Source organism: Pomacea canaliculata, linkage group LG2, assembly GCF_003073045.1.
Source record: "Pomacea canaliculata isolate SZHN2017 linkage group LG2, ASM307304v1, whole genome shotgun sequence".
Classification (NCBI taxonomy): domain Eukaryota; kingdom Metazoa; phylum Mollusca; class Gastropoda; order Architaenioglossa; family Ampullariidae; genus Pomacea; species Pomacea canaliculata.
Window position 1 is genome coordinate 22,641,093 of NC_037591.1, and position 15,471 is coordinate 22,656,563.

The window sequence follows — 15,471 nt, forward strand, 5'->3', positions numbered from 1 at the left end:
TCAAAGTTTTAAATCTGAAGGCTATTATCCTGCCTGTCTCACACAGATGCCATGGGAAATATTCGGCAAATTATAAATTAATTTTAAAAGGTAAACAATTCAAATCAGAAATTAATAACAGCACAAGTTACTTAACAATTACTAAATTTTTCAAAATATTGGTTTAGAATCTGTCTAATGACTAATATTCTGTAAACTCTGATAACTGTGCTCTAATTGAAAACACAGCTATTAAAATATTTTGAATATTAAATTTCAATTTTCTCACTCACAACAATTTCTTTGATAGCATTAGTACCTGGTCTTTAAAAGTTAAACCTTTTTGTAGTCTTACCTGGAAACCATTAAGATCAGTGTAGAAGACACGTTCTAAATTGCGGATGTCTGTCATAACACGTAATGCAAGTTCCTTGTTAGCTGTTTTTTGAATATTAACGATGTTGTGAATGTCCAAAGTATTTCCATCAACCCCTGTCAAAATAATAACATTGTTTAAAAGCAGGAAAAAGCAGAAACATTAAATGAAGTTGAAAAGTGGTGTGTAAAAGCTGGCCTTTACAGTTAAATTCTTAAGTTTTCTCATTTGTGTGCCTGGAATCAAAAGACATACATGGCACGTATAAAATCCTCAAGGAAAATTCTTCCTAAAATGTTGTGTTACGCAGCAAGCTCAAAACACACACATGCACACTCACACATGCAGAGACAAAAGCAGCTGAGAACATGTCTACTACAAACACAAACATTTTCTAGAGAAAATATTCTTACCTGGGGAGTTAACAAGTCGAACAACATGTTGGACAAATTCAGTATTCACTTGCACTTCAGAGACTAATGGTCCACGCATAATACGGATCAGCGGCAAGTTGTCTATGAGAGGCTGTAATATTGAGTAAAGCAATAAAACATAAATGGTTAGTGAACTTTCATCAGCATATCAAATTAATTTCATGATCAATGAGTGTTAAGAGATAACAAATTCTTAAGACCCACCCCAACGCAGATTATCCCACAAGAAATAAATAGCTTTTTGAAAAGGAAAGTGGCTGATGTTCCTTTAAGCTATATCACTATAAAGAGAATTGTATTTTTGCCATATCTGCAATCACCAGATTCAGAATCGGCAAAGTCTGTCACCTTTGTGTAAATGATAACTTTCTTTTACAAAACAAGCGGTCTTTCCAGTAATTCTATTATATGCTTATCAAGTGTCTTGTGAGACTGTGATCCCATCTCACCTGTGCGGGGCCATCAGGCAGGAAGATATAAGCCCCAGATCTTTCCTTGCCATTTCGTGCCCGTAAACCACAAACTGCAAGTTTGTCTGATGAATTGTGCCTGTTGATAAAATCTTCACAGACTGCACAGAGAATACACAACATTCAAATTAAACTTTTACAGAACACCACTTCCAGTTCCCACCACTACCCCTCCCCTACCAACAAAAAATGGTAAAGAAAAGTAATAAAGATCTGTATGAAGTCCAACAACAAGGGGTATAACCCTAGGTCCTTATGTTTCAAAACTGACCTTCAGAAAGCCAGTGGTACCAAAGAAGGTGGCTTCCAGCATGGAGTTATTAATGGAAAAATTCTCATTGCCACTCAGAGTTTCGATGGGAAACTCGCCACTGTCAACAGAAGTACAAACGAGCTGAAGGCTTTAGGTCAATCAAAACAGCAGTCTGCTGCAGCAGTACAAATTATGCTCTAATCAAAATAAACATAATAAAAAAAAAAATCCAACAAACTGACCAGCATAGTTCTTGTAGTTCTCCCTATTCCCATGAAATTTTAAATGCATACTAAATGGGAGTCCAGTATGAGATAAGCAAGACTTAAGAGACACCACAGGGAGAATGAGACAACATAAGTAGAGAGACACCAAAAGTGAGAAGGAATGTGCATACATGAGAGAGGGAGTTGGTGTGTGTGTGTGCTTGTTTACAAGAGAGAGGAAGAAATAAAAAAAGAGAGAGAGCTTGCAAGAAAAAAAAGGTGAGAATATCAACTACAAAGCATGCAGAACACTAACTTCTGCTGTTGACCAGATTTAGAGTTGATAAACACCGTGGACACCAGATGGTTTTGCAAGTCTTCAGACCCAGAAACACCATGAATAGTGTACACTGCTACTCCAAGAGCAGGCACTCGTGCAATGAAGGATGCCTGAAACAGCAAGGAGCAGTAAATAGCAATGCTATTAAAGAAAGATAAAAACCATTCCCTTCTTGTACACTTAACCCTCTCACTGCAACCTACCTTGTACTTTGTGGAATCCATTTTTTCTGGATTCTCGTCCAACCAAAAAGGTTCAATCTGTGAATGGACTATGTTCCCATCAGGATCCTGCACTTTCAGATGTGGCTGGGACACCCAGACGGTGACCAGCTGAACCCTTGTGTGGCCCAGAGAGTTGTACAGAATTACTGGACTAGAAAGCAAAAGGGCAGAAAACTCTTAGTGAAGGCTCGCAATGTTCTTGATTTCTTTGATCTCTCTCATTTTTTGAGACAGTAAATGATTTTAAACTTAAAATAAGAGCATGCAGCAAGAATATGAGATAAAGGAGAGAATGGTTTCAAACAGAAATCTTAATTAAGCAAAGAAGCCATCTTCAGCGCTGAACTATCACTTTAGAGAGCAAAGGGGGAAGGAGCCTAAATTCTATCAAGTGAAAATTATGTCAAGATTTAGTTAAAAACACCAAGATCTGATTTTTGCAATGCTCTTGGAATAAAGGAGAATGCCTAAACTGTATCTCATATATACATACACAGGTTGACTGGTGAGAGAGATGACTGGTTTGCTTGAGAGACTTTCATAGTTTTCATGTACTTCATCCTGAAATATCAAAAGGAAAATAAGTGTTCCTCCCTCCCAAAAAAAGTAGCCATAACAGAAAGACACAAAACAAAAGATGTCTGTCATAAAGATGATGACAGTATGAGAGGAAGACAATATCTGGCACATTTTAATCTTTCAGGCAATCTTGGACTAGCAGACCCTTCTAGCAACAGGTTTGCACTTCAGCACACTAGGGTTTACAAAACTGGCATGAACATGACTGCAGGCCTGAAATCAAATAAATTAAAATATTTGATTCGCATCTACAGACTGGCTGCAAAGAAATCTCCGTGGAGTCTTTCTGGCAAACACAAAGTTTCTCCACTCACCATGTTCAAGATAGGTGCTTCAGGATTGTAGACATAATCGTTTTTATTCTTCAAGACCAAGAACGCTGCAGATTCCATCATTACATTCTTTGAGTTCACCAGTCCATGCATCAGTCTTAAAGATAAGAAATGTAGCAGCATTAGGGTTAATGAAATGAATCAGCCCATGCACATATATAACACCCATTGATACAACCAGATGACACAGATGCTGTTAGCCAGAAAGAAGGTATCTAGGCCAATGTTCATTCATATTTGCTTTTAGTTTCGAAGGAGGCTCTACAAAAAAAGTCATTATTACAATAACAATCAAGGAACTATAAGATTCTCACCTTCTGCCATAGTCATTGACAACAGGATCTTTTGCTGTTCCTGTAATGGCATCATGGTGTTGAAAGAGACTGAGGCTTCTTCGTGATTCTACTATTTTCTGCATAAGGGCAGCAGTGGGAAAGTTGGAAGCTGCATTTTTTCTGGCATAGGTTAAAGCTAGCGTAAAAAGAATTTCTGCAGAACTGCAACAGATATTGTCATGATCCCTAAGGCCCACAGTTTTGATGAGATAAGCTGCAGGTGGAATTAAGTGGTCAACCTGATCCCCTTAATAAGTTAGTAATGAGGGAAGTGTATGGGGAGGTGGAATTTTAAAAATACTTCTAAATAGAGACTGATAAAATGACCAGGAAAAAGATAAAGGGGAAGACAGAGGACAGTGCAACAATTTGTAGATGATGACGAGAGCAAAAAAAAAACATAAAAGTGAAGGAGAGCAAATGAAGAAGACAGAAATAACAAAAGTGACTCTGTGAGAGAAAAATGGGAAGACAGAGAACGTGGAGAAACTGAGATTGACAGGCAAAAGAAAATAAGAGAGACGGCTAGTATAGAAGTTAGGCAGAGAGTAAGAGGTAGGGTGGGGAGAGAGAAGAGATAGACAATCATATCTACAAAACCTTGAAATACAGTCATCTTTAAAGCAAAGCTTACATTTTTCATTTAAGGCATTGGGTTCTTACCGCAGATTTGCCTCCAAAACTCGGTCTAAGTGTTTGTAGAATGGCCTAGACGTGTAATAGCCAGTCCAGTAGTGGTCATCTCGGTCAGCATAAGTAAAGAAGTCTCCAGTCAAAGAAGGGAAGGAAACTGATGATGACGCTGCATCTTGGTGCAGTGCGTCAAAGTAGTTGGCAAGTGTGCCAAACTGACCCTGAAGTTACAAAAATAGCCTCAGATCATGCCATAGCAAGTTGGAGCATGTGAAAAAGACCTAGACATCACTATTAAACACATACACGCTGCTTGTGTTATGATGTAACATGCAAAGACTTCATGGAAAATACAAATGATCCACGCGAAAAAGACTGCAAAATCCTTTCACACCAAATCCTGATGCAGATGATGGATGACCAACAATTTTCTTCATTATCAGACACATACTGTTGAAAATATAACTTTAAGTACCAGGGGATACTTATATTACTTAAGTGAAATAATAATAATAATGGGTATTTAAACTTCTGTATGTACTACTTGTGTATATGAAAACACATCTACAAAATGCAGCTGTCTCTGTGAATGTGAAAGTGCAAAGGTGCTACAGCACTTAAATTGCTCCATGCTTAAACATTTTGGTCTTTTGCCAATATTTTCAAAATAATTCTGCTTTGGTACTTGACTACTTACTTGACACTCAACCATTGTTCTAAAACCTGCATAAGATGCCACGCTTACCCATGATGCTTCGGTGTGAAACAAAGAAGAAAGCATCACTTTGTGCATCAACTTAAAGCAGCAAAATTAATGTAGGTACCAGTGTATGTGTATATGCATGTTTCTGATCATGTGGATCTGTGAAATTGCTAAAAGATCCTTATGAGTGTGAGTGTTCACTAAAAAAATCACACATTTATTTATTATTGTTGTTATTCTTAAATGCGGAAATGAATCTGTAGCCCAAAAGACATCACACAGCATGGTGCTGAATCATATATCTTTTTAAGTGATAACAGGCACTCAAAATATCATCTTACTTTAAATGACTATACATCCGATAAAGACAAAACACACTTGTCTGCATCTTTCTTGTCTTCAAATGTAAATAAATGAATCTCACCACTGCTCCCATCTCTGGGTGTGAGTTGATGTAATCAAAGATCTGTTGGTAGTTATTGAACTGGAAATCCCACTCCTCAGGTTTTTCATAGCGGAAATCATCCCCAAGAGGAGCCAGCAGCACATTGGTTCGATATAGCTGGGCCTTCTTGCGATACTGGTCAACCAACAACATAGCCCTGCAAACAGCCAAACAAATACGAAAATGCTTATTCATCCATTTAACGAGGCAAGATGGTGCTGACTATCAAGATGCCCAGTAAGCAGCAAATAAAACTAGGATCAAAAGAAGCATAGTAGCAAGTAACGTGAGTATGAATGAACCATATTCCCCCACTACCCTTTGTACCATGCTGTCATCCCGCGAAAACAGATAGAAAAATGAGACAAGAAAATGAGAAATTAAACAAGAACAGGGAAAGTCAATCAAGATGAGGTGACTGTGTGGCTCCCACCTTCAACCAAGCTGCTGTATACAGCTTTCATTCCCTTCAGCCCTGATGGAATATCAGACATATTAAGTAGACACTCTGTAAATACATTTATGATTGTTCCTTATGAGGGATGCTCAGGTTCAGTCCTGACCTCCATCAGAAATGTTGAGGTGTCAATGCTCAGGCTGAGAACTTGACAGACTGTTTATTTAGGAATCTGTGTACTTACATACAATGGTAAACATAAATTGTTCCATTGAATTCTTATGCAAGAACTTGATTTGGAAAGAGTTTAATTCTCCTTTCAGTTGGTCTGTTGAAGGGACCTCTGCTTGGATTTGGTATTCTGTGTGTATAATCATTTTCATATATTATGGTACCTTATACAGTGGAACCTCGGTTAGCGAACGCCTCGGATAGCGAATATTTCGGTTAACGAACAAAACTTTCGTTGAAAGTTTGTCTCGGATAGCGAACAAAATTTCAGATAACGAACAGCCACGTGAACCACACGTGACCGACCAGCATGTCATTCGCGCTTGAGACACAGTTACGATTGGTCGTTCCTTATCTGTACGCATCCTTCTTATTTAGTGATTGTTGTGCTTTATTTTAATAAGATACAGTGGAACCTCGGTTAGCGAACGCCTCCGATAGCGAATATTTCAGATAACGAACAAAACATTCGTTAAAAATTTGTCTCGGATAGCGAACAAAATTTCGGATAAACAAAAGCCACGTGAACCACACGTGACCGACCAGCATGTCATCGTTCGTGCTCGAGACACAGTTACGATCTGTCGTTCCTTATCTGTGTGCATCCTTCTTATTTAGTGATAAGATATTTAAATAAATAATCCTCAATCATGGCTCCAAAGAAAAGTCTGTAGAGAGTCTTTCCCTAACAGTGCGATAGGCAATATGAGGCTAAACATGTTCAGTGTACTGCTGTGTTTATGTAGTACACATACTTCTATGCATGTGTATACACCTTGTGCTTTACGGTATATACTGCTGTACTACTGTATGAAGTTCATATACCATTTTGTATATGCATATATCTGGGATAGCTGGATTTTGAGCAAGAGTTTGGACAGCCAACAACAAGAAAAATAAGAAAGTAATACAGATAGAACCCTGCTTACTAAGTCTATCTCAGTAAACTTTATGGGACCCTTGAATTTTCGGGAGAAGGAACAATCGAGAAGTGACCTCCTCTACATCATGATGATGAGGAGGAGGATAAGTTTTGTGCACCCAGCAACACATTTTGACCGCCTGTTGCCTTCCAAGTGATGATAAGCATGGAGGGTTTCTTTGTCTGCAAGATGGCCGAGACCAGCAACATCTGTCGTTATGGAGCAGAGTTTACCTTCTGTCAAATTCTACTTGAGGGATTTTATTTTCGTTTTAAAAGGAGTCACAAAGCTTTCTTGCTGCATAGAAAACTGTGTGGCATTTAATGATGTTAACATAGAGGAGTGTGTGGAATTTAATGATTTCAGTATAGTTGTTGGCATTGCAGGTTCAATTTATGTCTCTCTTGCACGTTGAGAAATATTTCCTAGCCGGAGCGCTGTTTAATGTCTGAATGACTGTAGGGGTCTTTCATACAGATTTCACATTAAAGTATATCATAGCTACGCAAATAACATTAACAGTGAAAATATTCACAGACAAGAAAAAACATAGAGGCTACGGAGTCGGAAAGTCTACCGTAAAAAAGACTTTAATTTTTAAGATGTAGAAAACATCCTTACGAAGATCTTCTGTAAATTCTTCAGTTATTTTTTGTACGTTAACTTTGGAAAGATTTACATGCAAGTAAAAACTAATGATGGAATAATGTCTAATGATACCCGATAATGATACGTTCAAGATAAGACTTCCGAATTCAAAGTAATCCACCCTTTCCATTCTCAAGATACACACCCACAAACATCAGCATGCACAGGTCAAGGCCACTCGTACAGACGTCAGAGTTGTACATAACGAGTCATTAGGGGCTGGAAACCAATTAAATCTATTTCTTTTATTTCTTATGGGAAAAACTGTTTCGGATAACGAACATTTCGGATAACGAACAACTTTCCAGAACGGATTAAGTTCGTTAACCGAGGTTTCACTGTACATGTACCGAGGCAGTCAGTAATCAGTACAGCACTTTAGATAAATCCACATAATCATGCATTTGTTCTTGACTTATCAAACTGTAAAGTGCATACATGTACTACTGAAGATGTAGTCAAAGGGAGATAGCTTAAATGGGAGCAAGAAGAGCTCTGAAAAAGAAAAAAAGCTTTGTCTGCTGGTTGAGGTAAAGAATAGTTATGACAGCAGGTGCTTCCCGCTGCCTGGCTCTAATCATTTCTCATGGAGGTAAATTTAACCAAGTACCTTTCAGCCACATTGGCTGGTGTGATGGGCACTGGTGAAATCTTCCACGGACAGCGATGCTGACCTCCTGGCAGACGGCGAAAGTCAAACTGACAGCAGATTTTGGGGTCTGGACCACATGTGTGTGGGATATCATAGGAGTAGAATGGCATCATGTGACATAATATGCCTGTGCTTTTCTCATGGTCTGAAATAAGATATTGCCTTCTTTATTAAAGATCTATAAGCTCAATATGACACTGTTTCGATCAGTTACAGACAATGGGCTCTCTGACAATGTTTCTGCTAGGGATATTTCAAAATAAACATTTTAGTGTGGATATTTTCAATCTAAGATTTACTTAATATATTATTCTCTAACACAATGAACTCAAGATATTCATATGCACAAAAATTGGCCCATTATTTTAGCAAGCAATAAACTCAAGTTATTACACAACACACATCATTAGTGCTGGCTCAGTTAAAGGAACTTGTACACTGCACCATCAAAAACTGTTGCTGATATTTCAGCTGTTCAGCTGCCTATTCCATTTCCATTACCTAAATCAATAGAACAATGCTGTTTACTGATAAACAAATAATTTCCCTTTTCATATGCTTCAAATATTACAGTTCACATTCTAGCAGATTACATCATCCTGCAGTTCAAAGGAGAGATCCACTAGATCATAGGCTAAAGACATGATCAATCACAAAAATGTGCTTAATAGTTAAAAATTTACACTTCACCTATGGCCAGTGTGAATTTATGGTACCAAAAAGTAGGTTAAGAGGAAAACACTTCACATTCAAAAAATGTGTTCAACTATAAACATACTCTGACAGTTAAACATGACAGTTCCTTCCAAAAATATAATTTCTAGAGATCCTACCTATAGAAGGGAAGGTGAATACAAATGAGTGAGGAAAGGATAATAGAGAAAGTCTGAAGCAACAAAGGGTGGGGGTGGACAAAAGGCAAAAACTTGCAGAGGGTGGGTTAAAGGAAAGAAAGAAAAGAGCAGCATTGAGCACTCATAATAGCAGTTTTAAACACAATAGCACATACCCCACTGTTGTTGCCACATAAACTCCAGGGTTTTTTCTCGTGAAAAATGCTTTTTGATGGAGTAGTGGACCCTTTGTATCAACATATTTTCAAATCCAGACCTCTTCAGCAAGTAAGCCATGGTTGATGAATAGCCAAATGGGTCAATTGCCCACCCAGATTGAGGTTTTACACCTTAACATAAAAATAAAAGAACAACAGGAGCCTCCTGTTAAAACAATCATTCAAAACCAACAGCACAAAGGGAGAGTGAACATGATGGTTTAGACAATTTAAAAAAGACCCCATAACTAAAAGAAGACCTTATAACATTTTAATGAACACATGTGCACATCATACTAAATATTACAAATATGACAAGAATGCTAAAACATTAGGGCTTAAATTTCTTTTTTGTCTAAGCAGTAACTTTTTTTTAATGCTACATGTTGAACATTTACATGAAAAATGTTAACAGTTAACAAAGTTATAGTTCTGACAATAACCAAGCTAAACTGGTTACATTTATGACAATGTAAAGAACATGTATGTGAGTGGCAGTAGCTCTGACAGGAACATCAGTAAGACCAGTCGCAATGATGAGCACAACTTACCTAATGTTCCATTCAGCCACTGGTGTCCTTCTATCAACTGGTCCAGCATAGCAAAGTAGTGGGAATTTGCCTCGTCTGTCATCACCCAGCCTCCTGTCAAAATCTCAAGTCTGCCATCACTCACCAGCCTGAAAAACATAACATAGCCTGCACCTTTATCCATCCCTTATGATAGAGAGATGATGGCAGAATTTCCTACGGATCCACTAGTAGCTGTAATTATATTATTTCATGTTTAGTCCCTGGACAGTCTGATCATCTTTGATCACCTTTTAGCATCCCCAGTATTGATGAGTGAGATAAGAAAATTAATGACAGTGAGGGAATTGGGGAATAAGTAAAGGGTGCGATGAAGGGAGAGGCAAAGGGAAGAAGTGATGTTTCAAGCAAGGAAAGCCATATTATGACCAAGTAAAACTATACCATAGCAAACCAGCTGGCCTTGTAAACAGATACCACATGCAGAACCATATCTGAACTCAGGATTATCAGTACAGACTCAGTATATTGGTGACAAGCGCTAAACCTTTGTGGCACCAGACTGCCTTGTTAGGGCAGGATAGGTAAGGAAGAGGAATGAACAATTTCCACCAAAAAAGGTCTGAAGTTGAAGACACTGGCATAGACAGAACAGAAATTTCACATAGCTAAATATCTACTTCAAGAAGCTGTAGAAACCCTGATATTTTTTTGTTTAGTTTCAACTATATGCAACTGTCTTCTTTTCTTAGCTTCTTTCTTTTGCTACCTGCTGTCTTGTGTAATATTGTGCTTGATATGGCATTGAAATAATGAGGATCATCATTCATTAAGCTAAAGAACTTACAAATAAAAATGCATAACTTTCAGATAAAAAAACATCATTCGCTTGGAAGCCACTGGTTTATTAACCATCGTGTTTGAAATGTAAGTGTGAGATAACTGTTAAAGCAAGTGATTAATTTAAGGCCCAGTTTTATTGTTAGCTCATCACAATCCTCACAATAGCATTAGGACCTCTTTTTATGTATTATTTATGTATGATTTGATAATGAATTTTAAGGACCTAAAGCTGTAGTCCTTCTGTTTCCCTGATTTGAAAGTATACATTTATGAATGAAAACATTTGCTAAATTTTTTCAGCAAGTAGCTAAAAGTAAATGACATTAGGTGAACAGTTCTTCTGACCCTATATTTAGCAATAGCAAATCAAGTCAAGGTTATGCCCAGAGCTAGGTGAAATTGCTTGCTTACTCACTGTCAAAGATTTTGGTAGCAAATCCCAGTTGTTTTACATGCTCATAACTCAAATAGTATTTTTCTTGAAACTATTTGGCTACTTATGGCAAAATGTTTCACACCTAAGCCTCATCTGTGTATCAGGAAAAAACAAGGATAAAATGCATTTAACAATAGCTGAATGGGACTGGGTAAACACGGCCAACACTGAAACATATGGGTGTTCTTGAATGTGGATGTGTCTACATTGACTCCCCTCAACCACCCAACAAAAAAGACAGTAAACGGTGGGAAGGCATTTTTGTATTCTACGTAGAAGAACCTTGTTAACACAGGCTTTCACCCACCCATACACTGAACACGAGGCAATAAAAAGCAAATTAGACAAGGTTAAGAGACTACAAGCTCTTACTCAGTAAAAACAACCTTCAAGAAGATATAAAACAAAACCTGAGATTAAGGAATTAAACCTTTGATCTTAAATGTTGTTTTAGGTCTTAAAAAAACATGAACTTCAATTTTAGTTTTCAAGTAACCCAGAGACCTTAAGGAAATATGCAAAAGAGCCTGACAGAATATGACCTAGCATCACGGCTATCATTTTCAACATTTACTAATTTAGTTTAGCTTTTTTCCTAGATCTTCAATCTATATTGCTCTCAGCCCTGTTTCATTACAGGAATGAGCCCAGATGCAGTATGCCCTCATATAAATACATTCACATGCACATTACAAGAAATGATTTGTACTAAAGTAATGAAGCTGCCTTTAAAAGATCATAAATAATTCTTACTTCCTGACACGTTCCTTCCTATCGTCATTAAGTTCTTCCCACCACATGGAAAAAAAAGCTATTTCAGCATATGTGAACTTGCGTCGAGCATCCTCCTCCATCTTGGGAAGCATGTTCTCAAATATGCCCCTTGTCTGCTGTCTGTAGTAGTCATCCAGTGTTTTAATCCATCCTGTCATAAAAAAATCAGCAGGACTTGATTAAATGCTGAGGAGTTGTATGATATCTTAAGCTTGAAAGCTTTAAGATTTCATGCCATAAAGTTGTTGCTACATCAGCAGACTAGAGAAAAAACTCAACTGAATTCTCAGAGATCTATTCATGGTTAGAAAGCAGAAATACAGATGCATGTAGTGGATGAATTGACAGACTTTAATATATATTCTTGAACCCTAAGACAAGTCTAAGCCAATCTCAAATCTACACCATTGGTTATCTCCTCAAGTCGGCTTCCTAACACTGTCTCGGTAAACAAAAGCGAGATTTGAAATTGAGGTTTTTGTTCATTTTCATTTTCTTGCTTTCAAACTCTTTATGCAACATGATAAATCATTGAAAGAGAATGATGATTTACCTTTGTGTGTTAAGGTGTGCTAACAGAGACAGAGGGTTGACACATACCTGGGTCACAGTGAGTGTGAGGAACAACAAAAATTTGGAGGGGCTTTTGTTTCCACTGGTTTGCATCATAGGAAATTTCCCAACCTTGTTTCCACACACCCCCGTCTTGGTTGTCAAAAGGCACAACGTCAAACACCTTGTGCATCTGCCGAATATTCATTTCTTCATATGAACTAATAAACAAGGAAAGCATTACGCAGCTTTTTATAAAAATCCCAGATTAATACCTAGTCTTAAAAAAAATCCACCATGATAACTGTTTGGATTACTGAAGTTGCATTATTCATCGACAAATTTAGCTCATCTAAACATTCATTTGAAGATAGATCACCTGAATGGTTTATTACTTCACTCCTTAGATTGAAACATGATTTTATGTAAAATGTTTTATCTGTTCAAACTCTAATATAGTTGGTACTAGTCAAGGGATGTAGATATGTATATATGAATGAAGAGAAAGAGAGAGAGAGAGCCCTGCTGTTACTAGAGACAATTATAAGGAAATCCCAAAGCTGCCAGTGCCATCCAGCTATCAAAATGTACAACACTTTTCTCCATGGCAAACCGAAAAATCCCTTTATTCACCATCCTTTCCAAAGTTGTGACAAGTGTCTGGCATAAACTGCATGGTAATTATAATGATTCACCCAGTCTGGTATCAATTAACTGCACCAGAGGCTAGGGTCAAACTGATGGAACATGCTTTGTCAACAAACCTCTTTTGGAAAAAAAGGCAGTCCAAAGGTTAGATGACACTAGCTGGGCAAATCATCAGCATATGTGAACGTGCATAAAGCATCCTCTTAGAAGGAAACGGATGTTTAATCAAAGGAATGCTGATACTCCCCACCCCCTTCCAAATAAAGTGTGCCCTAGAGTTTAAAGGCAGGCAATTGCAAAGTTACACTGCATGTCAAGAAATGGACACTACATGTAAATTAGGCTTTTTCTATCAGGATCATAAAAAATAATGTCTATTTGTTGCGAATGCGGTTATTTTCAGTTTTGAAGTTTTAAAGCATGATTGCAATATTTCATGTGTGTGTGTGTGTGAGAGAGGAGAGTGAAACAAAACATGTGCACACACATGTATTTTTTAAATTTTATTCCTTGTTATATATTATATATATATTTTTTATGTGCACACATGAGGTGCATGGTATGAAAGATCCAGCTGTTTTTAACCCCTAAAATTGACAAGCAGGTTTCTAATAGCTGCTTATCGTACATTTTTCCAGATCAGTTCCATCTGCCATTTATTGTCTGTCACTCTGTCTACATTTATATTGTGGTTAAACCTGACCATTGTACTTCTCAGCTCTTTGGCTGCCAAAGGTGCCTTATGTATAAACTAGAATGTTCAAAACTCTGCAGCACACCAAGTTCTGACACACTAAATATTAACTATCTACTCTCACTGTCCACTCTTCCCTGATTCTAGCCTAACCTATTTCTTGTAGCTCCTCACTGCTTAAACTGCTACTACTACTACTAGACTGCTTTGCTCCTAGTCTGACCCTCACTTACACTGCTACTAGACTGCTTTTCTCCTTGCCTAACCCTCACTTTTTCACTTTGCCTGTTGTCATCAAAATCTAAGTCAAATGGAAAAATAATTTTTACTAGTTTAAAGTTGATGATATGATAATGCTGATTTAAATATCGCTGTCCCTTATGATGGAAACCAAGTACAGCACTTGAAGAATAAAACAATAACCAGAGGATGGGGGTATCATTTCTATCTTTGTTTCAGTTATGCTCATCCATCTGCATATAATGCACTTATATAGCCAAAAACATTATATAGTTGCCATCAATGCAGTTATCACTAAAAACTAAAAAAGGCACTTCCATACTAACGAAGGTACACTTTTATTTATCAACAATGAGATTAATACTAGAATAAGACTACATTAACTTTTACTATTAAAATATACCAAACAAAGCCTCTACTGTAAACACTGAGCAACATAGGATAAGGAGGCTGTTTGTCTGTCAGATAGGTCATTATCTTTGACTGCATTTCACATGATATGCGGGGTGAAACAACTCATTATGTTCAGCTGCATATATTAAAAATGAAATGTAATTATACAGCTGAAAACAATTTTCAAAACTTGCTGGTATTACTAGAAAGCTGACAATTATACTCACGTCAATGTCAGCCTCAGCTGGTGGATGCTTAGTGGCAGTGCATGTGCTAGATGTCACCATAACCTTTTGGCCTGGTTCAATCTTAAAGGGCTCTCGTGGTTTCTCTGGCCCATTTGGTGCACCACCTTGACTATCATGGTTGTCTTGGCCTTCCACAGGTGCATTTACCCCTAACAAAGTTTCAATTACTTGTGGGCCAAAAGGTACAGATGGTTCTTCAACACCTGATTTTCCCTTGCTCAGCATATTAACCCAGTGTTTGATCTGGGATACCATTTCCTGATTCTTGGCTAGATCTTTTTCAATCTTCTGGATCTTTATCTCAATGCCCTCAAGTACCTGCTGTAAACAAAAATACTGTGTGCTATATAAAATTATACTTCGTTTGATTTAATGGCAGTTTTGTGAAAGTAAACTTGATTAAAGATTTAGATACTTGAGATCTTTATATTGTACAGCTATAAAATAATGTGCTAGTGGTTTATTCAGGTAGGTGAACAAATTCTTTTAAATCAGTATTCAGAAACCAACGAATTAATACTTTATAGAGCACATACCTATTATATTACACACTCAAAGCAACATGAGTTGCTATATGTGTTCTTATAACTCTTCTGAGACCATTATAGTTATAAAGCAAGGGAAAATTGTTGCCCTTGGATAACATGGGGAACTCCAGGGTATGCATTTTGCCTCAGCAGTTATAGAGTGATGTCCAGACATCAGAGATGTAGCTTTATGCCTGGGACTGTACTTATAAAGCTGTGGCAAACATGCCCTAAGGTAAATTAATGCAAAGTAACACACTACTTCAGAGATAAGACATTTGTTCTTCTTTTACTCAATCTGCCCTGGGGGAAACGTTTCACCTCGCTTCATAATCATTGCCCCTGGATTTTGCTGATGACATAGTCAAAGCCTAC

The 15,471-nt window shown here is 37.5% G+C and overlaps 1 protein-coding gene across 1 annotated transcript in view; it reads right to left on the reverse strand.

Annotated features, from left to right (window-relative positions):
* LOC112556419 (alpha-mannosidase 2x-like) overlaps positions 1 to 15,471 on the reverse strand; it is a 33,426-nt gene that overhangs the window by 17,307 nt on the left and 648 nt on the right. The window contains 18 exon segments of the mRNA XM_025225409.1: positions 335 to 471; positions 769 to 880; positions 1,239 to 1,288; positions 1,291 to 1,360; positions 1,531 to 1,630; positions 2,035 to 2,168; positions 2,262 to 2,433; positions 2,776 to 2,843; positions 3,176 to 3,290; positions 3,508 to 3,690; positions 4,192 to 4,382; positions 5,289 to 5,466; positions 8,119 to 8,305; positions 9,170 to 9,343; positions 9,763 to 9,890; positions 11,774 to 11,945; positions 12,395 to 12,539; positions 14,549 to 14,890. Of these exon segments, the coding sequence (XP_025081194.1) occupies positions 335 to 471; positions 769 to 880; positions 1,239 to 1,288; positions 1,291 to 1,360; positions 1,531 to 1,630; positions 2,035 to 2,168; positions 2,262 to 2,433; positions 2,776 to 2,843; positions 3,176 to 3,290; positions 3,508 to 3,690; positions 4,192 to 4,382; positions 5,289 to 5,466; positions 8,119 to 8,305; positions 9,170 to 9,343; positions 9,763 to 9,890; positions 11,774 to 11,945; positions 12,395 to 12,539; positions 14,549 to 14,890 (2,658 nt within the window).